The sequence below is a fragment of the Lates calcarifer genome, linkage group LG17 (assembly GCF_001640805.2).
Source record: "Lates calcarifer isolate ASB-BC8 linkage group LG17, TLL_Latcal_v3, whole genome shotgun sequence".
Classification (NCBI taxonomy): domain Eukaryota; kingdom Metazoa; phylum Chordata; class Actinopteri; family Centropomidae; genus Lates; species Lates calcarifer.
In genome coordinates, this window is record NC_066849.1 from 22,372,722 (window position 1) to 22,399,837 (window position 27,116).

The window sequence follows — 27,116 nt, forward strand, 5'->3', positions numbered from 1 at the left end:
TTTCATCAGATGTAACTCACCTCCGGGATTGCAGCTGCAGACGCTGATGAGCAATGGGGTCCGCTGAGGGAGGTGAAGTCACAGATGACCTCTCTAAGGTCAGTGATGTAGCAGGAGTCACCGATGTCGTAATATGGGAGGTGTTAGGATTTACACTCGTGAACATGGGACCAGCTGCCTGGGGACCACACACCTTCTCTACCTGAGGAGAGAAAGAAAAGCAAAGTCATGTACATAGAAATATCTAGAACAGTTGCTTAGGCTTGTTTTTTGCTAAGTAGATTCACTCTAGTTTTCAGAGGCTGGATGTTTCAACCATCATTAGCTGTTTTAAATTCTCTACTTGCTTGCTAACTGTCTGTCTATGTGAATTTGGTGTTTGTGTTTTACATCTGGCTCTAGTTGTATGTTTTGTATGATAAGCTCCCAAAATAACATCAAACATGTTGCTGCAATCAAAACAGCAAGACTGGATTTGCCTTGTGTATTATCTCCAAAGTAAAATTTGTGTGCAGAGAATCCAGCAATTTTTTTCTCAAAACTCAACATGGTGGAGCATAATACAAAATATGTTATCAAGGAAAATAAAGACCTACTTAACAGGTTTTTTATTTGTTTACAGAACAAGTGCTATCTCAAAACTCATGGTACAACTATCAATTGACCCTAAATGCTGCACGTAACACCTTTAAACTGTTAAAGGGTTAGGGGTTAGCCTTTGGTGTCTAATGAATAAAAAGCTTGATCAAATATTTAATGAAGTGGTATTTTCTTGTTAGCCACAATTAGCAGTGTGATTATGCTTGTGTGTGTTTGTTTACCTCTCAGGAATCTACTCTACTAAGTCCACAATGTTCTCTCAAAGTTGGACAGCTACTCTATTTCCTCCTCCAACGGTGTGTGCATGCATGCATGTGTTTGTGTGTCGTCTGTTTGTCCAGAGATTAGCCACAGAAACTTTCTCATCACTCTGAACCAAGCTGCATTCTGGGTATTGGTTGTCCCGCCAACCACAGCCTTTGTCTGGCACTGGATCTGTATTCACACTCGCGCGCGCACACACACACACACACACACACACACACACACACACACACACACACACACACAGACTGAGGGGAACCCCAGATTTTCTGAAGAATGAGGCTGTTTTTAGCCCATCTAGGTACAAGGCTTTTTGTGAGGAGACTGCCAGGCTGAAAGAAATCCACGGCCTTCCTCACTCTGTGTCCAAAATTCAAATGACTTTATCATGGGGGCATATTAGCAAGGATGTTTCAGGAACCTGTTATGGGTCCATGATTTAGTTTTGAGCTCTTTACTGATTCTGTTTTACAATGAGACAATTACTTTGGTATTCAAACTGCATAATATCAAATCACATTACGAAGCTAACACCTTAGACATTTCCCCTCCATCCCATCATCCCCTCTGCTTACTGTGGCTGTGATGCGTGGCCCGTGCAGCTGTGCGTGCAGAATGGCATCGTTCACATGGTTTCGGACCGCTAGCAGAGCTAACTCCATGCTGTTGTGGTTGCTGGTAGTTGCTAAAGTGGCAGCTAACCGTTGGAGCAGTACCACCAAACTCCCCCAGGGGGCCCCAAGCTCTGCTACACCCACCTAGAGGAGACAGAATGAACAGGAAAAGAAGAGAAATTAAGTGAGGGATTACAGAGTGGAGAGGGGAATACAAGGGTGCAGAGGTGACAGAAGTGAGGAAAGATGGAGGAAGAGATGGAAGGAAAAATAAAAAGGTATTCTAATATGTCTCTCAAAAACTGGTAAATTTGCTTAGATGTGCTTTGTTTGGTGGACAGTGTGCTGGATTTTTGCCTTTTGTTCTCTAGTTATGATTTTTGCAACCTAAACACCTGTCGCCGGGACTCTGAGTTGTGCAAGAACTTGAAATCACCACATGGTAATATATCAAACTCTAAAATCAATCAATCAAAACAAATAGATGGAGAGAAATGAGCCGACGCTGGAGATGACTGGCAGTTTCTATCATCATGACAGGATAGTCAAGACTGCATTTCCCATGACCCATATTGTTCCTTTCACAGTGGGAATGTTCCTACTTGCCCCGCTGACTCCCCATGGCTTTAATGTACGTGTTTTTCTTTCCTTTCCTCCACTGAAGAGGATAAACACGTCGAGAGTTGTTTTTCCATCACACTTTCTTTGCTTCCAAGAAACTCTCAAGCAGGATGAACAGTGCCATCTTCCAGTTTTTGTGCTATAAAGAAGTCTCTCTATTGTGGGCACTGTTAGAGCTGTCCAGCAAATTTCGAAGCAGCCCAGTAAGATGCACAGAGGACACTGCCAGTTCTCTTGGCAATGCTCTTGTTATTTGTCAGTCTAAAAAGTAAATGTGGGAATGATTTATTGATGATAAAATGCTGGGAATTACTGCTTCAGTAATGTGAGAGATGGGAGCATTACAGCAATTTTTCACATGCCTCTCCAGAGGCAGAGGGAGACAAATACACCCCCGAAGCCTCCCATGCATCTAAAACAGTATCACATACAACACACATACACACTTGGCCTGAAAAGAATATAATTTGATGAACTTTTGCTAATTGCCAAATTCTAAATCTGGAAAGTGATTACAAATAATTTAGAAGAGCAAAACATTTACTTTACCTTAGATTTGGAAGGAGTTTTAGGAATTAATTTAATTTAAAGGAATAGTTTATTTATTATTAGTTTGTTTATTTATTTTGGGAAAGTTGCTTTCTTACAGCACATAATTCTTCATAAAGAAGAAAAACAAGCTATGCCATCTTAGTTGGAAGGTGTATCTTGAACTTTGGAGAGAGCTGGGATAACCCTTATCTGCTTCTTCTAGTTTTTATGCTAAGCAATGTTAATCAACTCCCAGCTCCAGCTCCATATTTAGTGTACAGACATCAGAGGTGGGAGCAGATAGAAGTATTCAAACAGGAAATGCACAAACATTCAACCACTTACCAGACATCCTCTCATAATGTTAACACACAGTCCAGTACAGGGCCGTATCAGTGTCAACCCCCTGCAGTGGGAACAGTACTGCATCCTCACTAACCCTCTCCCACACTCTCTGGATAACGTTGCCTTCTCTGTCGCATTCACAACTTCTCCAGCCAGTCGGAGCAGTCGGCTCAATGCTCGACCCGCCCTGAGGGCACGGGACAGGCTGCTGACCAGGAGGCGAGGGTGGGGTCCAAATGGACTGACATCCTGCCGCGTCAAACGCAGGCAGTCATCATGAGTGGTGGAGGTGGAGAAGGACTGGAGTGATGTGTGGCCAATCCCAGGGTTGAGCAGACGGCGGTAAACCAAAGGGAAGAGATCATTGTAGAATTGACGTACAGTGTTGTCCAGTGAGGAGTCAGAGTCCCCGGAGAGGTGGCGTTTGATGTCGCTGAACAGCTGAAACACAAGGGGGCGACAGTCGGACGCCAGAGCGGAGTAGGCACTGTCAAACAGAGAGCTGGTCAGGTTGGATGTGAAGGACACAAGCGACTCGAAGGTCTCTGGAACGAGAGACAGGACAGAGGAAGAGGGATCTTTTGCTTAGCTTAGGATCTTTTGCTCCTTCATCATGACAAGCATCCATAATAACTAGTCATGAACATGAATGAGGATCTACTCTACTTAATTACTATTACTAAATAAAAATATCCTCTCTTCCATCTAATGAGCCATCATCACGCTGTAATAAGAAATGTTTCAATACCAAGCAGTCCTGTAGCTAACTTGTTTGGCTAATGCTAAATAATGTGATTTAAAAAAATTAGGGCCTTGCATAGTGAATTAGCTTTCAGTGATGATGCTTCTTGTCTTCATGATTCTGACCAAAGGGAAAAAAATGTTGAGCTTTCTTCTGTGAGACACATGGAGGAAGACTGTCACTGTTTGTGTCTCAGAGACACAACTGAGACACAAGTGCACTTACTCAAGTGCTGTGTACTTCTACTTTACATATTTACCCAATTATATTTTGTACCTTTTACTCCACTACATTTATCTTATGGTTGGAGTGCCTGATTATTTTGATTATGGAAAAGGCTTGTAAACATTTTATACATAACTACAGTGTTTAGCTATGGCTTTATGTCATGTTTCAGACGAGTTGTTCGCAGTTCAGAAGACAGAAGCCTCCTCTCTAAACTTCTCATGTGGTTTAATTTCATTAAGCGTTCAAATTATCCAATATTTCACATAAATAAAAGATTAGAGGAAAATCCAAAAACTGAAAACAGATTTGTGTATGAGCGCTTTGTTTTCCATCTTTCCTCTCCCGTTAATCATCTCATGATACCTAATATTTATCTTGTGACCCTTATCTTGTTCGAACTAAAGTTGGGAACCAATGAACTAAACTACTGAACTGTATATGAAGTAGTTTACTAATTCCATCTTAACCAGCAAAAAAGTTAAATTCTGCTTACGCACTGATGCATCACCACTGGCAATTTCATTATGTCATATATCAGTCACATAGGATGTTTTACATTGTGAACAGTGCAATTGTTATAAATGTGTACAGTATCTTTGAGTAAACCCCTTGCTAAGTTATTATTGTAACATAAATTTTCCATAAATGGTCAAAAATTAAGTAAACTTATGAAGTTTAAAGTAGATATACTGTATAGGTGGCACATATACAATATGCTATGTAACTTATATGCAGCAGTTCTGCATAAAATTGTTCCAATTTTAAATGGGGACACACCTGATATAGATGCATGTCATTCCCACATATAAGATGTTGCATTTCCATATCTGTGCTCATATATTAGTTGTGTGTGCCTCACACTCTCTGTCTAACCGACCTTGGACTGACTTTATCCTGCTGCATACGAGCCAAAATAGCTCACAACTTAATTCATCGCTGAGCTCATTTTCACTACCCTGTTATCTATGGTCAGGTGATAATGAGAGGCCCAATCTCATGATCCACTGTGTTTCCTATGTCCAACAGGGTCTAATAAAGTGGATAGCACCCTCCCCTTAACGGAGGTTGTATGCCTGCGTCTGTGTGTGTGGCTATGTTTGAAACTTGCCAAGTAAAAAGGATGATGTCAATCTGCTGGCATCTTGACACACACAGACACACTGACTACTGGGAGTAAGAGAGAGAGTGAGACAAACCTATTTATCTGTGACTTTCACCAAGTCATTCAGTGTCTTCTTCGTATTTCACTATCACAGCTGCAGCCACCTGACTCTCCAAGTGACAGCAATTTATTATGGAATGTATTTAATAACTCACAAATGTACTAAATAAGGAAATCATTACATAAGGCAACCACAACATTAAAAAATATGCATATTCTTTTCTCATTTAAGACCTCCAGAACAGTTTCTGCAGCAGTATCATAGTGTTTGTTTTAATTCTGCACATTCATACTCATTTTCACCTGAATAGATGAAATAAAGTGAGTGAGTGAAAAAAGACAACTAGTCAGGAGATGAGGTTTTAAAACAGCAGTGGCAGGGCTGTTTAGACTAACGGACTGAGTGAGAATGTCCCACTTTTATGTGTTTGCATACCCATGTCCTGGCAATAGCAACTCAAATACAGACGGCATCGAGTGACAAGGCAAAGACCGCTCTGGGGGTCATGTGATTGGCTCTTTACCCTTCGTGATTGGACGACAGCTGCAACGTGGAGAAGAGGGCACAAGGGTCTTAGCGGTGCCAGGAGAAACACACGCAAGCATGCAGACACACATTCACACACAGACACACACGCGCACGCAAAAGTAATCCACAGGGTGTAAATGGAGCCTGACTACAACCGCTCTGGGCATGTCTCAGTTTCTCTAGTGGGTTATAATCACTGTGCTTTAGAGAGGGGACCCTTTGAGATTCAGCTCAGCTGTTGAGGAATACTGCTGTTGTGCAAAATTAATTTCATTTCCCAAATCAATTTTGTTTTATTTATCCATGTTTTGTGATATCTGGCACAACTACCATAAAAAAACTGCTCCTGTGAAAAATGCTGACATTGTGGTCTCCTGAGTATCAAGCACACTGTTTCTGATTTGTCAATGTCATATTCAACCTAAAAAGTAAGTAGTGGTTGCCACATAGACCTTATGTGTAAATGTATGAATGGGACACTGGCCTGTTTAAATCATTTCCAACACAAGTAAGACCAGGTGAGGACAAAATTAGTCAGTTTTTAAGTAGAATGTGCAATTAAATAAAGGATTTTAACTTTTCTCTTTGTTCTGCTACAAGAATGTTTTCTGCAATTTTTGCAGAACTTTGAGCAGCAGAGTCAAAATTCCACTTACTTCCACTGGATTGACGTAGCTGCAGTATTTTCAGAGAATGATGTCTTAAAACTTGAGCACATATAAACATCTGCATGGGTAGATGACTTTAAGTTTAATAAAAAAGTGTGGATGGATTTTGTTATTAGGGTGAACTAAGTAATTCTGTAAATGTTTAAATTATATTGTTTAAGCCTGGTAAATTTCACATAAATGCAGCAAATTCTAAACATCTTTTCCCTTGCACTTGCTGCAGTTTTGGCCCTTCTTTTGTGTATGTATGGGGTGTTTTGCATTAATTTTACCCTTGGATGGTTTAGCCATCCACTGGGCATAAATAGCAGCTGAAACTGAGCCTGAGAGCATTCAGATGTAGCAGGGGAGAAGAGAGAGAGATAGTGAGAGGAAAAAAAAGAAAACAGAGAGGTACATGTTTGCCGTGTCTGTCTGCTAGGTTTCATCAGCTCTATCCCTCCATAATCTCCACACTACACACACACACACACACACACACACACACACATACACATTTGTGTGCATAAGCACATACACACAAGGTCTCTCTCTCTTTCACACACACACACACACACACACACATGCTCACACATACTGGTGAATAGCGATGAGAGACAAGTGGACAAGCAGAGTATTCTTCCTCCTATTCAGAGCAGCCGTTAGAGACCGGCTGTTGCCCACGGCAACAACACTTTGCTGCGGATACGTACTGAATGTAAACATTCTCCGTCCCTCGCTCTCTCATTGGTCACGAACAAAACCTGATTATTGCAGCGACAGAGACAGACAGACACAGAAAGAGAGCGGAGAGTTGTAACAAAGTTTTCCGCTGCTCCCTCTGAGAGTTTGCTCTCACAAAGACTCAATCGAACATCAGTTGTTTGTTTGGCTAGCCACTGTGGCGCCTCACAAAATAAACTGGCCTCGCATAACCACCCTGACACAAACTAGCCATTTCATGATGAACATACAAAGTGAGAATGACAGGGGGGCTACAGGCACTTGACAGAACTGTTAAAACACCAAAATCACCACAGCCATCAAAGTCACTTTGATTTGGGTCCCTGGATCACCCACAGACATTTCCCTCCAATTATTTAGTCGAATAAATGTCACAAAATGGTCATCACAGTCCCAAGATGAAGCCTTGGAATGATAATGACATAATTGTTTTGTCCAATCAACAATTAAAAATGTAAAGATATTAAACTGATTAATAAAAAAGGGAAAATAGAAAACTTTTTTTCAATTCTCCAATATGCTTTTCTCTTCAATAATGTATGGGAGGAACAACACCATCTCTACTCTGTGTAACTCTATCTCCTTTACCTTGGTAGGCCTTGGTGTGTCCAGCAATCAGGTACTTGAGTTCGAAGCTGTAAGACTGCATCTTTTGCTGCGTTTCACTGCGAACAGCCGCCATGTAGCTGTCCTCCATCTTACTTGTACAGCAAGTGGGCCCAGGGTGGACGCACACTCGGAGAGACTCATCTGGAAGACACAGACATGGGAAACAGCTTCAGACGTGCTGATTTCTTTGTATTTGTATGTATGTACTTTGTTTATCTACAGAGAGGTTGAATCTCATCCAACACAAGTCTGCATAGGTTTGTGCTGACTTTTTTAAATGTACTCAAAATATTTAATAGACACAATAATAAATCTGATAAATGTTTAATACTTTTCAAGAATAAAGACCTAGAGTGAATTCTGCCAATACATTTGTCTTAACTGGGCTACTCAAAAGACACTCAGAGCAAGAGCTTTGTTCATAAGTTGTTTAAAGCTTTATGTAAATACCTTTTCCCAACATATTACCACTGATTAACTCATCAAAAAGAATTCAGTTATTTAACCTAATTAGGGACCTGTAATCTAAAAGCATTTAGTGCACAATCCTTCACAGCGAAAAATAATTTTGCAATGAGTCTTTTGGGACCTGACATGATGACAAGCACAGTGGGCGACACTTCACCACTCACACTGGAGTATATGTGGGTGTGTGGACTGACTTTGGTAGACTGCTGTAAGCCAAGCTGTCAGGCAGCTGACTGAGATCAAGGGAGAGAGAGAAAGGGAAATGGACCGTCCACCTACAGTATGTCTGACCTGACACACACACACACAGACCTGTGTGAAACTTTGAGCTATTCTTATTAGCCCTGGCTGACCATCGACTACATTACTGAGATAGTTACTATTTATTGGTAATTGTATGTTGTATTCCTCATCTGCAGCAGGTTGGTTGGAGGCCTGACTGCAGCCAGACTACAAGGTGTAAACTCAGTTTTTGCTACATAATTTAAGTCTGGAAACAACCCCTGCAAAACTCACAGCAAGATATGTGAACTCTGTTGTTGTCTCAAAATTTTGCATTTAACTACTTTAACTAAATTTCCAGAAAGAGGTTATTTTGCTAAGAGTCCTTGGTGAAACTTCTGTTTTCAACCTCAAGCTCAACCATCCAGAGACAATTTTCAGTTGATAGTTCAAGATAAATTTGACAATATTTCCAAAACAACCACCTTTTTTCAGTTTAAATCATGGAAGAAAACACAGCTGACAGTGTAGGGTGTGGTGCACAAGTTCAATCAGGTGCAGGAAGTGTTTGTGTGGATGTCTTAGTGAAAAAGAAAAACAGTCAATCACCTGTGGAAATCTTCCTTATTATGAAATCTTTCTCAAGCTAATTCATCCATGATCAATGAATGCCAGACGAACAGACTCAGAGGAGTTGTTCAAAGTTGGTGTCGTAACCGTCTATAATTAGCAGACAAGTCTGCCAAAGAGCATTGTTAACTAGCTGTTAACAATCACAAGCACAAGGCACACTGCCAGTCAGCGCAGTACTAACAGTAACATCACAGAAATATTACAATGCCTTATTTGACTTTCCCCTCTCTTGCAGCTGCATGAGTGTCAACTACCAATGTCCAGCAGAGATGACCTTATGTCTGCTGATTATATAAATAACATATCTGAATCCTGTGCATTTTCATTCACTGAAATAATCACATGTAACTTTAAAGTTATGTTGAGGCTGCAAGAAAATGAAGATTAAGTCCAGATCTGTATCATTCCCTCCACTGCCTGATAAGAACCACCTTTCTGTGGGTGCAGTTTTGCTGAAAAGGATGATCTCCCACTCAACATTTAAGAAATGGCTGAACACTTGAAACAGACTGCAGGTCAGTAATAATGTGCCAGAAAAAAAATCTAAAAGTGACATTCACATTAAGAAAACAACATCTTTAACACCGCCACTTATAGCCAAACGTGCTTTCAAGCGATCTATATAAGTGTTCCACACTATTTCGGGTTCGTTTTAATAACCTCTCTCCATTAGGTGTTGGCTTATGCAGCACAGTGATGATCTGTAATATTTGGAATTTGGCCTTGAAAGCTATGGGTATAATGTATAATACATCTCAGAGCAGGAGAGACATTAACTTTAATTTTACACTATTGTGGTTAGTATTTGGAGCCTTTACTTAAGTAAGGAATACTTTGAAAAAATACTAAATATGTCCTACGTTCATAAGTACATAGATATTATAAGAAAATGTCCTTAAATATCAAAAATGAAAAGTAATTATGCAGAAGAATGTCCCTACTAGTTTTATATACTTATAAATTACATTTCTGGATTATTATTACCTATGTAACAATTTACATTTCATGATGTGGAGTTATTTAACAACTTAAAAAATGCTAATTAGTTTAATTTTGCATTGTAGTTTATAATACGTGTTTAATAAGTAAATATCTATGGCATTCCCTGTTATAATATTTCCAAAGGGACTGACTGACCTGTTCCCGGTTTGTCTGGCACCAGCTCCACCGGGCCTATTTGGCGCATCATGTAGGCTGTCTTCACCTCATGACAGCTGTCTGCATCGGCTGATCTACAGCCGGTCTCCCGTAGAAAAACAAAATACAGCAAAATCACCCGAAACAAGTCCACGTTTTGTAAGGCTGCACGGAACATCGCAACATCTCAGTCAGAAGATAAGAGAGTCTGGATGGTTATAATGTGAATTCCTGAAAAGTCCCGCACGGTTGCAGCGTGTGACTGAAAACTTCATCTGCGGCCAGTTAAGCCTGTCTGGAGCCCAGTGTCAGACTCAGAGCCCTCCTCTCTCTCTCTGACTCTCCCACTCACTTCAGCTCAATTACTTAATTGACATATGCACAGTACTTTCTAAATACTGTTTCATTTGAAAAGTTGTGGCTGTTTTAAAGCACTTATCGCAATGTTCACAATAACTTATTTGAGTTAAGAAACTGACATCACAATAAGAGCATGTCTGTTACACCAGTCATATATAAAAGCAATTTACTCATGTCACTAAGCTATGTGGCCGTGCATGTATTTATGTATTTGTAATTACCGTTATAAATCTGTCATTTTTAAAACAGCAGCTGCAGCAAATTGGCTCCATTAAATCTGACTGATTGCTATGAGTGAAGAGGAAACAGTGGAAAACACGGTTTCCAGCTGGGACACAGGCGCCACCTGCTGGTCACTTTGGGTCATAGCGGAGTGATTTTAAACAGCACATCCTAAGAAATTCCACCATCCATTATTCATTATCTATACCGTTTATCTGTAAGGGGTGTGGGAGGGGGGCTATCCCAGCTGACATTGGGCGAGAGGCGGGTTACACCCTGGACAGATCGCCAGTCCATCACAGGGCCAAAATTCACGCCCACCTTCACAACTAAGGGCAATTTAGAGTCACCAATTAACCAAACACGGAGATAACCCATGCAGGCACAGGAAGAACATGTAAACTCAACACAGAAAAGCCCGGGGCTCGAACCCCGAATCTTCTTGCTTCCTGAGAAAATGATTAAAATAATAACAATAATAATAACAATAATAATAATAATAATAATAATAATAATAATAATAATAAAATTACTGTAAGTAAAAGGAAAAGCAGGAACTCCTCATAATTGAGAAGCATGATATGTTATAACCTTACCTAAATCTCTCAAAGAAATGCGGTGGAATAGATGTTCAAGTGGCATGAAAAGGAAATACTCAAGCACAAGCTAAGTACAGTACTTGAGTAAAGGTAAGTAAAAAGTTAACTAACGGTCCATTGCTGCCTGCTGCTAGCTACAATGAGTTACTCAAACAAGTCGTTGCTAGCTGAATCCATTAATCAGTGCCTTAATTACATCGCATACCCTGTCTTTTGCTAACACTTTTACAACTTAGCGGAGGGTTTTCTTTGACGTTTCTCCTACAAAGAAACCTAATTACGCCAGTTTTTTCATCCTAACGTTTGTCTGTGTGAATTTGCTAGTTAGGTCACGTTGCGTAGCCAAGACAACACGTCAAGTCAGTTTGCTACTTGATGACTTAATCAAGGACAACCTTACACGACAGTGCAGACAACTAAACAATACCTTTATCGCTTTAAGTGCGATATTTTATTTCCCTTTAAAAGTAACGACATGACTGCCTAACCGAAACAACATAAGATGCATTGTGGAAACAGTACACAATTTGGCCGAAGTGAAGACGACGAAAAAAAAATTCTGCCCCGTGTGAGGCTCGAACTCACGACCTTCAGATTATGAGACTGACGCGCTGCCTACTGCGCCAACGAGGCTCTGTGATTAAAGGATAGGCCATATATTTTTATTGGTACACACAATTATTATATGACGGGTAGCGTTAGATAATTTGCTTATAAAAGTCATATTCTCGTTCTAAATTGTCAAATTTGGTCGTGGATGAACAAAAGAGGGATTACACGTCGTTCACTTTTCTATGGAGTTTTCGCAGTGCTTTCGGAGCGAAAGGTCTCGTACCTACCCGTTTCACTGCAGAAACCCTTTTACGGTATGGTGTTAGCACTTCTACTCAAGTATATGATCTGAATACTTATCACACAATTGATTCGGATTTTTGTGAAGTACAATTATAACGCCAGCGAACAGTTTTGTTCGGCACTATGACATTTAAATGATGGGTTTTTTCCCACGGACCCTGAATGCATCGTGCTGCGGCCCCTTTAAATTCAATCTCCCGCGTTCCAAGTTAGGCGGAAATAGAAAGCCTTCTTTTCTCTATTTAAGCGCGCCAACAAAGAGTCTCACAGGATATCTAACCGTACTTCATTCACTGCACACAGGAGCGCTTGTTTTTCTCTCTCCACCGGCTCTACTATCGTCCTGAAAAGATGCCAGAGGAAACGTCCACCGCGTCCGGCTCCGGGAGGTAAGAGTCGCCTGTAATATTTCTCTGCAGTCACTATAACGTACGGTGAGAAAACACAGCTAGCTAGCCTTTAGCCTTAAGCTAACGTTGACGACCTAGCGCGTTTAGTGTTGTGGCAAGATATCTGAATTCTAGAAACGTGCAGTCGGTGACAGCGATTATTAGAGTAGCAGCACAGTTAGTCGCGCCTGCTGGTGGGCGCAAACGCTGTTAACGAGCACCAGTCACCTTGGCTAGTCGGCTAACGACCACACGGCGCTAACAGCAATAAGGCGTAGCTACCGTCTCCGGACGTGAACTCCGCGAGACAACAGTAAAACGCAGGTGTGTCTAATGTGGTAGTACTTTAGAATCATGTCAGGTAACTTGTTTTTGCCGTTGACTCAAATGAAGTTTGAACTTTTACAGTATGGAGGAGAAGCCGTGCTCATCAGCAGCAGCAGCTGCAGCAGACAGGTGAGTATCAGCGCTGCAAACTCTTTCAACACATGTGAATGCCTCTCTTTTTCTCTCTAAGAAGCTTGATCAACCAAAATACATTTCCACTGTTCTTGTCATTAAAGTTACAATACAGTCAGTCTTGGGGTCTTTACCGTCATAATATCTCTAAAAGAAAGTATAAAGTTTTTTTTTTTTTTTTTTTTTTCATTTTAATTTATGTTTAGTGCTGCTGTAACAAAGTAATTTCCTGTCAAGGATCAGTAAAGTATTATTCTATTTATAGTATTTGAAATGACAAATAGAATCTGACCCAACTTTGTTCACAAAGTCACACTAGCAAATGGATGAGACACTTAGTTTCTTGACTACAAAAAGTACAGTCAATGTCAATATGTAACCTTTTTTCCCCCTCATTTTCCTGCAGTTCTGTCGATGTCATGGAGGAGGCAAAGAAACTGATCGGTACAGGGAACAGGCATCTAGTGATGGGAGATGTTGTTTCTGCGGTCAGTGTTTTCCAGGATGCCTGCAGCATGCTGTGAGTACTTCGGGAGAGGACCTGTCACTGATTCAGCATGGAAAATGTTCACTGTTAATGTAGATGTTTATAAATTTAAAAGTAGCTGCTGTCTGTGGAGTATTCACTAATTTCTGGCCATTTTCTGAGGCTTTATCAGTCTGGATGTGTATGTGTGTTTGTGAGATCAAAAGTGAGAGTTTCTTTACTAGCTTTTGAGTTTAGCGTGAAATGCTTCTTGGAAGAAATTCAGAACACACCTCAACTAGGAGCTGCATTCCAGTGGTGCGATCTTTGATCATGTAATATTAGGCTGTACTTTGACCCATTCAACAATTGTGTGTTGTCTTTTTGCCAGAGCTGCAAAGTATGGGGACACTGCAGATGAGTGTGGTGAGGCCTTCTTCCTATGTGGGAAGTCCCTACTGGAGCTTGCCAGGTTGGTTCACTTTAACTGCTTACCATGAAAACTTGTGTATACAGTTTGTATCAGTCTTGAAATGCATTGTATTATGATTGTGTTTTTCTGAGGTCTAGTCAAGCCCAGAATTCTATAAAGTTTTAGCATTTACTGCAGAAAGGCAACTTTGGTCCAGAATGAAAATGTTTGGCCTCAACACTTTTCCTTCCCTTGTAGCAGTACCTCTGTTTACTCTGGATAATTTCATGGTGTTTTTGTTTTTTTGGTCAGGATGGAGAACAGTGTCCTTGGTAATGCCCTCGAGGGAGTCCCAGAAGAATCAGAGGAAGAGGAGCAGCCTAACAACTCAAACATTGAGAGTGCCAGCAACCTTGATGGTCAGTATGTTAAACATTTCCAATGTACATCAAGGTTTGTCTGATTAAGGGCACAGGATTTGAGTTTTATCAGATAAATAACTGTCTAACCTGTATAAATCAGTCTTTGATTACACTTCCTAACCAGGAAAATCGATTCCCTACAAGCAGCATATCGGAATACACATTTTTTCAGGCTAGTGTCATTGTTAGGAAAAACTTACCTTGGTTTGTATATATTTCCTATGTGAAACTGGTGAAGAAAAAACAAGAGATGAGCTACGAAAGCAGGTCTATGATGCAATGGCTGACCAGGAAAAAACTGAGGCAGCTGACATCAAGCTGAAGTCTGAAGATCCAGAGAACACTGCTGAGGTGTCAAAAGAAAATGGTGAGGTGAAGTCCCCAGTGAAACGCATGAATGGATCAGAGAAGGCCTCAGAATCCCCTGTGAACAGGGAAGAGAAGAGTTCAGTCCAGGAAGCCACAGTGAATGGAGTTGAGAAGACCCCACGTGCTCCTGTGAACGGGGTGGGGGAAAGTCCTGCTAGGTCTCCTGGAAAAGAAACTGCAACAGAGACGAGGGTAGAGAGTGTTAAAGGGCAGAATGGAGAGGCAACCAAGACCAAGCCAGAGGATAAGGGATCCAAACCAGAGGCTGATCAGAACGAGGAGGAACCAGAGGGCAGTAGATCTGTGGATACAGAGCACTGTTGGTGTGGATGCACAAACTTAGTTTTTCTTGATTATAAACTCAACTTTAATGGGTGATTAGAGGGTGAAGGGGAATGCACAGGGCAAAGTGTAACCTGCACTGTTAGAACAATTTTTGAGCACATTTTAATTCCGTCTCCAAGTCACACTTAAAATGTGCATCATGAGAAAAATGAGCCTCTAGCTCTGTGTAATTATCCTGCTGTTGCTTTCACAGATGATGATGATGACGACGACGATGATGATGATGAGGATGGAGAGAAAAATGGAGAAGAAAAGGTGAGTTCCCATACATGGAAGTCTGACAAATGTGGAATATATTCATTCTTGACATTTGCTGCCTTTGCCTTTCAGGAGGAGGAAGAAGTTGGGAATTTGCAGTTGGCCTGGGAGATGCTGGAGGTGGCTAAAGTCATTTATAAAAGGTAAGGACAGCACTGCAGGATGAATTTTATGGTAAACTAAGAACAGCATGCGATGGTTATAAAGGCTTTGCTCAAGGATATGAAATTATGAGGTAAAAGTTAATATCTTATTCATTCCCACAGAAAGGAAAGCAAAGACGAGCAGCTGATGGCGGCCCAGGCATATCTGAAACTTGGAGAAGTCAGTGCTGAATCAGGTATGTTTCATGCAGCAAACTGAATTTGCCAAATTTTCCCCTGGTTTTCTCTGAATTAAAGCACTTTCATTGTTCTGCCACAGCTTCATGGGGAATCTTTGTTTGGCCCCTCACAAAATGTTCATGTTTGGTGATTGATTCTCCCAGGTAGATCTTATGGCAGGGACTTTCAGGGATTTCCAGTTTCTAAAGATTTATCAGGCATTGTAGGGAGAATGCAATATCTGAGTGTTGGGGGCTAAAAAAAAAAGTTAGTTTCAAAGTTAACCTCAACAGAGATACATGAACACTACTGCATGAAATGTTGGTTTATCATGGAACATGCATATTTTAATCTCATCCACCACTTGTAGTGACTACCTCTGTCTCTTTGTTACCAAATGCTCCAGTTTAGCTTAACAAAATGCTCTCTCTTCCCCAGGTAACTACCCCCAGGCGCTAGAAGACTTCCAGGAGTGTCTTGCCCTGCAGCTGAAGCACTTGCCTCCCCACAGTCGTCTGCTGGCTGAGACCCACTACCACGTCGCCACCACACTGTGCTACATGGACCAGTACAGCCAGGCCATCCAGCACTACAACAGCTCCATAAAAGTTATCGAGACCCGTCTGGGTAAGGTTTTCTTTGTCTAGAGTTCAGTGTTTTCAGAACTATAGCCTTGTGTACATAATGTTGAATGCTAACTTGTTTATAGATAAGTGTCAGCCACCTGCAAGTCAAATGTGGCATCTCCTTTTGGTTGTGCTCAGGTGCTCTCATGAGTTTAACAGGGTGGCAACTGGCTGAATGTATCCAGTTTACTCTTCAATATCATGCTTTTATTGTGTTTAATTCTAATTTGTCTGTGTACAGCCATGTTGCAGGAGGTGATAGATGCAGCAGAGGGAGCAGATGGCGCAGCAGAGGAGAAGAACGAGATGGAGGAGCTTAAGCAGCTTCTGCCCGACATCAGGGAAAAGGTGGAGGATGCCAAGGAGAGCCAGAGAACAGCCAGCACTGCCTCACAGGCCATCCAGCAGACACTAGTGGGTACACATTCATCAGACAGGGTTTAAACCAGATCCTCAACATGAGTGCAATTTGGCGTGCCAGGCTTTGCACTGATAGTGTTGAAATTCACTACCCAGAAATTACACTATAATGTAGTTCTAAATGTACAAATGGTGTTTAAAAAAAAATGCATCCTCTTGTAGGGTGGTGCCTCAACCTCATCAGCATTCCTATGTGAAAATGGGGGCCCTTCATCTTCATCAGCATTTGCAACAGCCAGCCAGGTAAGGACATTGTGTTTCTGCACATAGAACTGAAGACATAAGTGACTCCACCTGGCCATAAAGCAATCAAACCAAACTTTTTTTTTTTTTTTTTTAAATTTCAGATTCCCGTTAAATCTGCGTCTGACAGCGCCTCGTCTTCCAAAGCAGTCTCTGACATCTCCCACCTCGTCAGGAAAAAGGTGAGAACCACTAATCTCCTCTTGCCAGTTTCTGTCAATCATATTTTCTTCTTGATTGCTGTCATTTTTATCTGATACATCAAAGGTTGAAGTTCAGCCAAAATGTCAATTGTTTTATTTTTTATTTTTTGTTGGGCAGATTGAAAGCTCAGATCTATTTATCTAGTAACTGCTGAAGGAATAAAAACCTTCACAGCAGACTCCATAAAGGAGCTACCCTCTCTATACTTCTACCAGTCACTTCATGTATGGTCTGTGTGCTTGCCTGCTCTGGTTGTAGGGATGTTCTTACAGCTTTCTGCTGATGTGTTGTGGCTCTTGTGTGACCTGTGCAGTGACTGAAGTGTGACTTGTGTTGGTTACCATAGTGTAGATGTGTGTGTGTGTGTAGGTGACTGTGTTGTGGTAGCTCTCAATCCCAGAAACAAAGCTTTGATTATGGGGCCGACTTGTGTGCATGATTCATTAAATTACTTGTGATTTTGACATGATTGGTGATGGCTACATATTTCAAATACAGGTTCAGCTGCACTGTTGTAAATGTCAGCCTGAAAGGTGGTTTGCATTGACTACAGTTGTGTTACAGACACCTTCAGTCTTCTCTTCCTCCCCCATGTTTCTACACAGAGGAAACCAGAGGAGGAGAGCCCAGTAAAGGACACTGATGCTAAACAAGCGAAACAGGAAGCCACAATTAATGGCAGCGGTGACTCTAGTGCCAGCAACGGCAAAGGAGTCCAGGAGGGAAAATCGCAGGAGGCGAGTGATAGGCTAATGTCTTTACGATTGCACAACAGCACTCAAAAGATTGTGCTGCTTTGCTTAGATGGAAAGGATGGCCAGACATAACAATAGTTGGCAATTGCATACAACTTCCAGTGGAGTTCCAGCTGTATTTCAGTAGCTGTAACTTCTATTAAAGCTTCTTAAGCTACATAAATACCTACCAGGAAGTTTGGAGGAACCCTGTATAATCTGAGGTGTCTGGGATATTTTTGCCCCTTGGCGCAAGACATACAAGGTATAAAGATGACTAGCTGTTACAGCTAAACTCACGTCTCCAAAACCTTTGAAGTGGCATTCATCTCTACCAAAGCGAACAGTACTGTTCATTCATAGCCCCTATAACAAGATTGCATCAGCTGTTGCTGTGGTTGAAGTTAATAAATGGTCAGACTGGTCTCAAAACAAATTGTCTATTTGCATCACATCTCTGTATAAATGTCAACTGTCTGCAGTTTTTGTAACCAGTGTTTCCAAGTTCTATTCAGAGAAAACTGCAGTGGTGAGAGCTCTTACAAGAGCCGTACACCACAAACCAGCAATCTGGAAACATTTTCTCTTGATGAGGCCACAGAGATGATGGTCAGGAAGAATGCTGAATCCCTAATGTATGTTAAGTGCTTTTTTTTTTTTTTTTTTTTTTTTTTTTCTGCAGCCTGCCAACCAGTCAGCCTCTGTCGAATCTTCAGCGTGACGGTCTTCGTCTCTTTCCTGATCTTCAAAACCAGCACAGCATGCCTGTCCAGCCCCTCTCCACCTTCAGCAATTTTGTTTCTGTAAATAAGATCCATTTTCATAGATTTGTCTGTCCAGTTTTGTATACTTGTAGTAAAAAAAAAAAAAAAACAAAACAAAAAAAACAACAAAAGAATAAAGAATTTGCAGATGTACATTTGTATCACTTTTTTTTTTTTTTTTAAAGACTTTGAGGTTGTGTCTCAACCAAAAAACACTGGGTGCTGATGGCAGCTGTTCCTGTTGGAGGAAATGAAACCTGTACTAATAATTTGCCAACTTGGATTTTTTGGCATTTGCATTAAGTCAACCATTGGTTAATAGTATTCATACAAATGTAAGTACTTGACCTGAATTGAGAATATCTGGATTAAGGATAGGGTTTTTCCACAAGAATTCATTTATATTTAATGTGCAGCTGATTAATAGATTCGCAGTGAATGCTCTAACCTAGCAGCAGGTGCTACAGTCATTTATTCAATTTGCAGCGATTGTCAACTCTTGCACTCATTGTATAAATGCAAAAGTTTCCTTCAAAATGTGATTATTGATATTAGTAATATTTTCTGGTTTTCTTATACTCTAAGATGTTAAATGGAATATGTGGAGTTTTGTACTGGTGGACAAGTAAAACAAGACATTTGAAAACATCAAGTGCTCAACAAGATTTTATTATGATACAATTATTTCATGTAGAAATTCTGTTCTCTACAGTTTTCTGCACAGCATGCTTGTCTTTTTCAACTCTGACTGGTTTCATCTGTGGGTGGAGGGTTTTTGTTATCAGTTAAGGTCAACAGGGAGGAGAGCTGATCCACTCTTGTGGTCTGTGGAGCTGAAACCGGCAGAGCTGTGTTTCCATGGACAGTCACAGGAACAGAGGACACCTGTATGGAGACATAAGGTATACCAGCAGTGTACACTTGTTTACAATGCAAGATAGAGAATCCATGGGTGAGACTTTGCCATTGTTGTCAAGGGTAAAATTGCATTAGCAGATACAGGTGGTATGAAAATCTTTATTTACATTTTCCCTCCGATATACTGCATTTCTATATTTTACACTATTATTTACTATATTTCTCCATTAGTTTGCCTCTACTACAGAACTTTTTTTATTTTTTTACAAAACTGGACCTCAGCTGGTCCCTTTTTGACCTACCACAGCAGGGAATTTATAGTGCCTGGTACTGGTCAGGTCAGGCTTTGTGAGAGTCTGCACATCTCCATCACGACTGTTGACCAAACGTACATAGAGCTCCATGTTACCCACCTGAAGTTTACAGAAACACACAGTCAGACCTTTAATTTACCTAAAACACCATCTACTTAAAACAAAAAGACCATGAAATGTCAACTCAAATTTTTTTTAGCTTAATATAATCTCTAATTCCATAGTGATGCACAGTACTGTTATGTAGTTGCTGCTACATACAGGAGACCTAATTACACTTGAGTTTTGATACCTGGGGTATTGAGTTGAGCTGGGCAATGCTTAGTGAAGGTTTAATAGGCAGACTGCGTACTGGCACCCTCCAGTGGCCACTGCGAAGCTTTTTGTGTTATACAGTGATACAGTGTTAGAGCACATAAAAAGAGTCCACATCATTTAAACCAGTAATTGGTCAATTAGACATGTGGTTAAACTGTTTATATGGACAAAAATAGCAGATGGTTATTTTCAGATAATTTTAGATTGTGATAGATTAGGCAGATGGTGTAAGCAATTTCCTAAACACCCCCGCAGGTGTGGAGGTTTAAAGATTTTGTCTTGAAAATCAACAGCTTGATATTACCCGAGCATAATCCTACAAAGAAGAGGTCAGACTTTACTCAGTCTTATCCCCCTTTACTGTATAACTATACAGTCAACAGATACTATGGCATTACAGTGGCACAAATTTAAATTAGTGTGGAATCAATTTCCATCATTTCACAGCAGTATACAACATGTCATTGAATATGTTGAATATGCAGATGGACCTGGTTGTACTCATCAAAGAGCTCAAGTCGTGTCCAGCCATAGGATCCCAGGTTTAAGACCCCCTGGTTATAAACATCCAGATCTCTCGCTGCCTGCACCTCCACCACCAGACAGAGGGAGAGCGACGGCTGGATCCTACAGAAGGGGAACGTTACTGTACACGTATGTAGCCAGAAACCACAACATGCAAACTCCAGGTGAATTTTATGGGTTTGTAATAATGCGACCAGTCCTCCTGCAATGTTTATACCCCCTTAAAATAATGCTGTACTGATTTATCCCATGGCCCAGGTTTGTCTTTATACTTCATTGTGACAAACAATTATTCTGAGGTTGAGCTGAGGATACACACATTTTTGGTTACCAACAATCAGAAAACTGAGATCTTTGCTGACACAGCTCTTGAACTGTAGGTGTTCACCTTACCTTGGTACAGGCTGTTTGACTGACAGGACGGCACAGTTTCCAGGTGTGAGGCCGTGGGTGTAAGGTTGAGACACTCCCGGCAGGCACTGGACAGGGGGCAGTGGAGTCAGTGGTCCCACTTTCTGACCTTCTGAGTAGAGAGCTGCTACCAGGCGCAACGCCTTCTGAGAGGCATCTACTCCCAGAACCAGGTCAAAGAAAATCACAAAACCAGCTCTGAAAAATCAGAGGGAGACAGGTAAGTGGGCACATTGACAGACTGATATATGACTGATGTTCAGCTAAGTCTTGTAAGACATGTTATGGCCTGTCAGATGTACAGGTTATATATGTGGACATATGGTGAAGTAAACTGACGCTGGGTCGTAGGGGGCTGGACCCAGAGAGTCCAGCGGGTCTGTCATGCATCTTCCTGACGGAGAGCAGAAGGACCTCGCTTGGAGCTGACAGAAAGATTGAGATTTTAAATTAATTATAATGACAAACACTTTAAATTATTACTGAAAAGACTCAAAATTGCTGCAAAACTGGCAAATGATGTACCAGTGAAAGAGGTTCATGAATGTGAGTCTTGGTTTGGAGTGGGAGTGGACGAGGAGGTGGAGGAGGCTCTCTGCGGAGCCTGGGAGCTTCTTTGCTTCTCTCCATCGCTGCCTGTAAACTGGAGATCTGCTGGAGATCCTGCCTCTGAATCAGCTCAAGTTCAGACCTCATTGCTGCTGCAGAACACAAGATATTCTGACTAAAAGCAAACCAGTACGACGACCACTGACCCATACACGTTTTAACTATACATCCATATTTAGTTCAAACAACTTGTACACATTTAATCACAGAGACACTAGCTGTTAGTAGCTGTTGGCTTGTAGTCTCGTTTCATTTTAAAACCAGTTAAGAGTTAATTTTCCACAAACTCAAATAGACTCATCAGAAACTGCAAAAATAAGAGCTGTGTGCTTTATTACAAAGACTGTCCAACCTTCATAGTCATGGTTTCTCTCTCTGGCCAGCTGGATCCTGAGGATCTCCTCCTCCAGTCTCTGGTTCTCCTGCTCCAAAACCAGCAGCTCCCAGCTCGTACCCCGCTGAGGAGGCTTCACTTCTGGATTCGAGGATAACAGTGATTTAGCTCAGGGCTGAAAGGTAATTTATCCTCAGTTTTATGCCATAAATCTGCAGCGTGTACCAAGTATCAGAGTCATCACCTAGTCATCTAGTTTAGAAATCTACAGTGACAAGTGCCCCAAACATTTTCTCTTCGTCATCACTCTTGTCATTCTTACTCTTCTTCCGGGCTTTGGCAGATGCTGCTGGTTGGTTCTTCTCCAGACGTTGGGCTTCTGCCTGCAGGTGAATCATCTGTGCCACAATGGCTGGATCTGACCCACCTGACTGCATGTATGCCTGTCGCAGGGCTCTGCAACAAAGAGACCTGATTAAACCTCACATAACCAGCTGAGTAGAACTAATTCATATTCACATGTAAACAACCAGACAAAGAAGAGACACGAACAGTTGTTTCTAAAATAAATTGCTCGGGATGAATGTAGGTATATACGTTATCTGGGTAGAGAGAGAGCCATCTACAGAGGAGATGAGCTTGTAGTTGTCGTGATGCATCTTGTCATTCTCTCCTGGATCTGGCTGATCAGCAGGTACAGAGACTTTTTGCACACTAAAAAGAGGAAGAAGAAAACAAAAACACAGTAGATCATCTAAATTAGATCATATTGTGACGTCTATGGAAAGTTCTCCCACCCAGAATCCACCCTACAAGACAAAATTCAATTTATTCTACCACCAGTGTTGCAATAAGGAACTACCCAGGCATAATGAAACACATAATTGATGCTCTGAGTCATACAGCAGCCAGAAAAAACAGGAATATTGCTCTTGGTGGCAGAGTGCTGCAGAAGGACTATTTTTTAAAAACTGCATAAGTATCTGTGCAGACATGATTCACCTCAACAAATACACATTAAATTAACTTTGTTGTACCTATGTCTGTTGTGGTTGCACAGTTAGTGGTTAGAGACAGAAATGTTGCAGGTTTTATCCCAATTCAGGAGTCAGTACTGGACCCTCAGGTGTTGTGTATCCTGCTGACACTGAAACACTAAATCCTCACTCTCTGATATCACCAAGTAACTACGTATAGTTTTAGGGTACTTGTACCTTACTTGGGTGTTTGTGTTTTACGCTACCATCTAGCGTAAAACACAAAACACAAGGTCTGCTTCATTGTGTTGAAACACTGTGTTATAAAAGCAGATATTGTACTTTCCACTCCACTACATTTATTCAACAGCTATAATTACGTTGCAGATTTAAAATGATCTCGTAAAATATTTTAGATTTGGGTTACAGGCAGGCATTAAAACCACAGGTCGCAGGAATATATTGAGACAATGGTTATCATCAATCTATAGTGGTAGACATAAAAGCAACTTAAATATATGTATAGATAATATATAAATGTTATTAATGAAGAAAACAGCAGCAGATCAAGCCAAAGACAGACACACAACTACCATCCTGTGTTTAAGAGAAAATTAAGACTAATGTCAAACATAGAGCCAATTTAAGTGCACTTCAAATAGATAAAGTGCAAATTATGTAGCTAAACTAGTTATAGATTAATCTAGATTAATATGTACAGTAATAAAAGTTAAAAAAAATCAGATATTAATCCAACATCATAAAAACAAACACACTCTGAAGCAGGTCATTCTGATTATTCACTGCTTTCACTTTTATAAATAGTTAGCTCTGGTGTATACTGAAGCACACACACAAACACAGACACACACACTTACACTTACTGTAATGCATGGAGATGTTCAGCAAGTTGTTGCAGTGTGTCCTCATTCCTCTCCTCCTGCTCTCTGAGCTCCATCAGCAGACTCTCCAGGTGAGTTGTGTTGCTCTGCTTGGACAGCACACTTACCTGATGGGCCAGCTCTGACACACACACACACACACACACACAGTCTAAGAAATCCCTGACATTGACATCAAGTGAAATTTTGAAATGATAAATTCTCATCGTAGAATTTCACACAGGTTCTCTAGCAGCTTCTAGCATTTGTTCCTCACCATCTCTTTGCAGCTCCAGCTGCTGGTTGTGAGCGTATATCAGGGCCAGTTGGCGCTCATGGAGCGTCGCCATCTCCCTCATCTCCTTCAGTCTTTCACTGTGACCCAGGTGACGCCCACTCGCCTAAAGACCGTGTTTATAAATGGACAGATTTATGCACAGCATTACCTCTTTAAACATGTTACACCCTGGAGCAAAAAAGATTCATTTCCTCTGTCACCCTGACACCCAGCATCACTAAAATGAGCTCTTTTCTTCTACCTGTCTTCACCCAGAGTGACCTGTGACTCATTCTGACACCGCCAGCTGATGACTTAGTCTATTATTAAAGAGCTTTTACAATATAGAGGAAATGTGAGCACTTAGAGCACCTTGACATACATCAAAGTGCTAATCACATACCATATAGGCTGAATAGATGTATAGAGTATGAGGGAAGAGAATGACAGGAGAACCATTGAGCCCACCTCATTATCTGTGGTCTTTTTTGACCAGTTTGGCAGATTTTCTTCAATGGACATCCTCAACTTGTGAAACTGAAAGTCAGCAGAGAGAAATCATGTTGTATTCTCTCTTAATGTAATAAAAGAAATAGGAGCATTATATAAAAATACTTGCATGTACCCTGCATAATCCATTTTGAAAGTTGCTCTTGCAGTGTGTCTTGACTGACATAATCATATTCACACATGAATTTTTAATCAAAGACCATGAGCTGCCTGCAGTGCTCTGTAAAATGCACTTATATACCCAAAATGTTGCACTGGCACCTTCATCCCTGTTCCTGTGAATCAGGCTGATCTTTGAAATGCAACATATACCAGTTGGACCGTATCGGAAAATATCTCTTACATAACAAAACAACACTGGTTCACTGGGAACAGTGGATGGATGAAAAATGCTCAGTGTGTTTTAGGTGCCAACTTCATTGCAGAGCAGAACGGGGGAAGTCTGGTCGGTGCAGTGGTTCGATTTTTACCTCGTCAGTCAGATTTTGCAGAGCAGCACCGTCTGTCTGACCGGTCGCCGCTTTGTCTTCCGCTCTCCCTGACTTTGGCTCGGCTTCAACACTCCACCTGATGACGTTCCTTCGCTGACCTCTCATCTGCACAAACAAACATGGAAGGTTTTCAGTTTCACCTGTTCCTTCACTGCAGAACAGAGATGCTACCTCTGTGGCTTGGTAAAGAAAACATTCACCAAAAAATAGAATTCACTTCTGTCCTCTCTGTTTTCTGACAAACTCTCTCTCTCTCTATATATATATATATATATATGTGTGTGTGTGTATGTATGTATATATATACATACATATATATATATATATATATATATATATATATATATAGAGAGAGAGAGAGAGAGAGAGAGAATTCAGCTGTCACCTCAGTGAATGAGTCATGCAGTAATATACAGAGGTTGTGCAATGAATCCTGTCTTTTTCAAGCTGTAATGTTACATTTTGAAGAGGTACTGGAGATGTGTTGATTCAGCTCTATGGTCATTTTTGGGTTGTACAGAAGTGAACTATATTTAGGGCTCCAAAATTTTGGTTTATAATTAAAGAACATGTATTGCTGATTTAGAGACACTCTGGAGCGTAATTGTTAATTTTTCTGTTAACTTTCTCTTACCAGGAACTCTTCCCCCAAATCACTTAAACTGTTTTCCCAGAGAGTAGGTTCAAGGTGGTCACTTTTACCCTGCTGATTTTCTTACCTGAACAAGCTCAGGGGTTCTCATCTGTTTAGGGTCCACACCTCCTCTGTTGTTTCTCATAACGGTGTCGGAGCTGGTTCTTTGCACCCGAAGGTTCCCGACCTCACTCCCAATGCAGAACAGTGCTTTATGTTTCTCCAGCAGTCCAGTGGAGTTAAACGCCATGTTACAGGCTCCACAGATCAACTCCTCCTCCATCTGGTACCAAAGCTGGTGTTAAATACAGAGTAAAACTGCACTGCAGAACAAAAAAATCTTTAATTAAATATGATTACCTATCAATACCCTATCCATAAACTGAAATACAGTGGGAATAACAGACTTTAAAGTAGTACACTAAACAATATGAGATAAAACAAAAACTGTTGCAAAAAGGATTCTCCGAACAAAAAAATATATATTCCAAATTACACAGAAGGGTCAGTTCATTTAAGGCTTGTAAAATATGTTTGGTTTGTTCCTTAACCACTGAGTTGCTGGCTTTTATGTTTGTTGGTAACTGTCACCATGCCAGTGACTTTGTTGTGAAGGTGTGGTGAGATCTTCTGAACATACTGGCTTTTACTCACTGCCTATTTTATAAACAATACAAAGTATTATTTTCACCAGTGGTGGAGGAAGTATTCAGATCATTTACTTGAGTAAAAGTACCAATACAGCACTATGAAAAAGCTCCATTACAACAAAAAGTCCTGCATGACAAATCCTACATCTGTAAAAATACTTTAAGTATTAGCAACAAAATGTGGTTAATGTATTAAAGTTAAAGTACTGGTCTGGTCCTTCTGACTGATATATTACTATATATGACATTATGACATTAATACGGAAGTATCAGTGTGTCAGCAGCATGTTATTGTTGTAGCTGCTGGAGGTTGAGGTACTGTGAACTACTTTTGGTAGTAGTAAGCAGGGTCCCCAGATAAATCTAAGGAGTCATCAGATGATTAATGGGAGAGAAAAGAATAAAAAAACAAAGATTCACTGATTGATAAATCTGTTTCAGTTTTTTGCCTTTTTCCTCTAATCTGTTGATTTTGGTGAGATATTGGTGAAATGTTCTAACTATCCTAAACGTAAACACTAGAAAACTGGACGTTGTGACTGGTTGCTGACCCTGTTGTTGACTGAGTTAGTTCTTGCACCAAATTATTAAAAAATCTTCCTGTTTAAATATTTTTAATCAGAAATAGGGTTTTCATCTGATTTCTTGCTTTAGGAAAGAGAGTTCAGCCAGACTTCTACAGAGGATAGTGATTTTTATGAACAAAAATCACATTGCTTTCAGTTGGATACAGTACATATCCAGCTGTGCACTTTTGCTGC

At 40.7% G+C, this 27,116-nt stretch overlaps 3 protein-coding genes and 1 non-coding gene across 9 annotated transcripts in view; 1 reads left to right on the top strand and 3 right to left on the bottom strand.

The window, feature by feature from the left end:
• The window catches only part of LOC108902611 (glypican-5), a 48,768-nt gene extending 38,224 nt beyond the window's left edge, over positions 1–10,544 (bottom strand). Inside the window, exons 1-5 of one of the 3 annotated variants that reach the window (XM_018704549.2) lie at positions 10,097–10,541; positions 7,616–7,777; positions 2,976–3,520; positions 1,440–1,622; positions 21–202 (exon numbers count right to left, since the gene is read on the bottom strand). In XM_018704549.2, the coding sequence (XP_018560065.1) occupies positions 21–202; positions 1,440–1,622; positions 2,976–3,520; positions 7,616–7,777; positions 10,097–10,274 (1,250 nt within the window). In that variant the 5' untranslated portion in view covers positions 10,275–10,541. Of the gene's footprint in view, positions 1–20; positions 203–1,439; positions 1,623–2,975; positions 3,521–7,615; positions 7,778–10,096 lie in introns of all 3 variants that reach the window. The other 2 variants (XM_018704548.2, XM_018704550.2) reach the window with 2 other exon arrangements.
• A 1,293-nt stretch (positions 10,545–11,837) lies between these two features.
• On the bottom strand, positions 11,838–11,910 carry trnam-cau (transfer RNA methionine (anticodon CAU)). The gene has a single exon. It is a non-coding gene; the product is annotated as a tRNA-Met (tRNA).
• Positions 11,911–12,323: 413 nt separating this feature from the next.
• LOC108902607 (nuclear autoantigenic sperm protein (histone-binding)) lies at positions 12,324–19,214 on the top strand. 4 transcript variants are annotated; one of them, XM_018704540.2, is made up of 15 exons: positions 12,324–12,521; positions 12,930–12,977; positions 13,387–13,500; positions 13,838–13,918; positions 14,171–14,277; positions 14,519–14,941; positions 15,188–15,249; positions 15,325–15,395; positions 15,519–15,592; positions 16,014–16,202; positions 16,443–16,615; positions 16,784–16,864; positions 16,969–17,046; positions 17,674–17,805; positions 18,485–19,214. In XM_018704540.2, exons 1-15 carry the CDS (start codon positions 12,484–12,486, stop codon positions 18,521–18,523), a joined length of 1,710 nt encoding a protein of 569 aa, XP_018560056.1. In that variant the 5' UTR covers positions 12,324–12,483; the 3' UTR covers positions 18,524–19,214. The 4 variants fall into 4 exon arrangements, with proteins under 4 accessions (XP_018560056.1, XP_018560057.1, XP_018560058.1 ...); XM_018704541.2 differs by lacking the exon at positions 17,674–17,805; XM_018704542.2 differs by lacking the exon at positions 14,519–14,941 and having other exon boundaries at positions 12,325–12,521.
• On the bottom strand, positions 18,660–26,160 carry ccdc17 (coiled-coil domain containing 17). Its single transcript, XM_051077258.1, has 13 exons — positions 25,791–26,160; positions 25,051–25,176; positions 24,071–24,194; positions 23,797–23,935; positions 22,533–22,694; positions 22,198–22,391; positions 21,910–22,103; positions 21,332–21,417; positions 20,975–21,190; positions 20,548–20,683; positions 20,031–20,117; positions 19,727–19,837; positions 18,660–19,451 (listed from the first exon to the last, which is right to left on the bottom strand). The coding sequence occupies exons 1-13, from the start codon at positions 25,986–25,988 to the stop codon at positions 19,305–19,307; spliced, it is 1,920 nt and encodes a 639-aa protein (XP_050933215.1). The 5' UTR covers positions 25,989–26,160; the 3' UTR covers positions 18,660–19,304.
• Between the last annotated feature and the right edge of the window lie 956 nt (positions 26,161–27,116).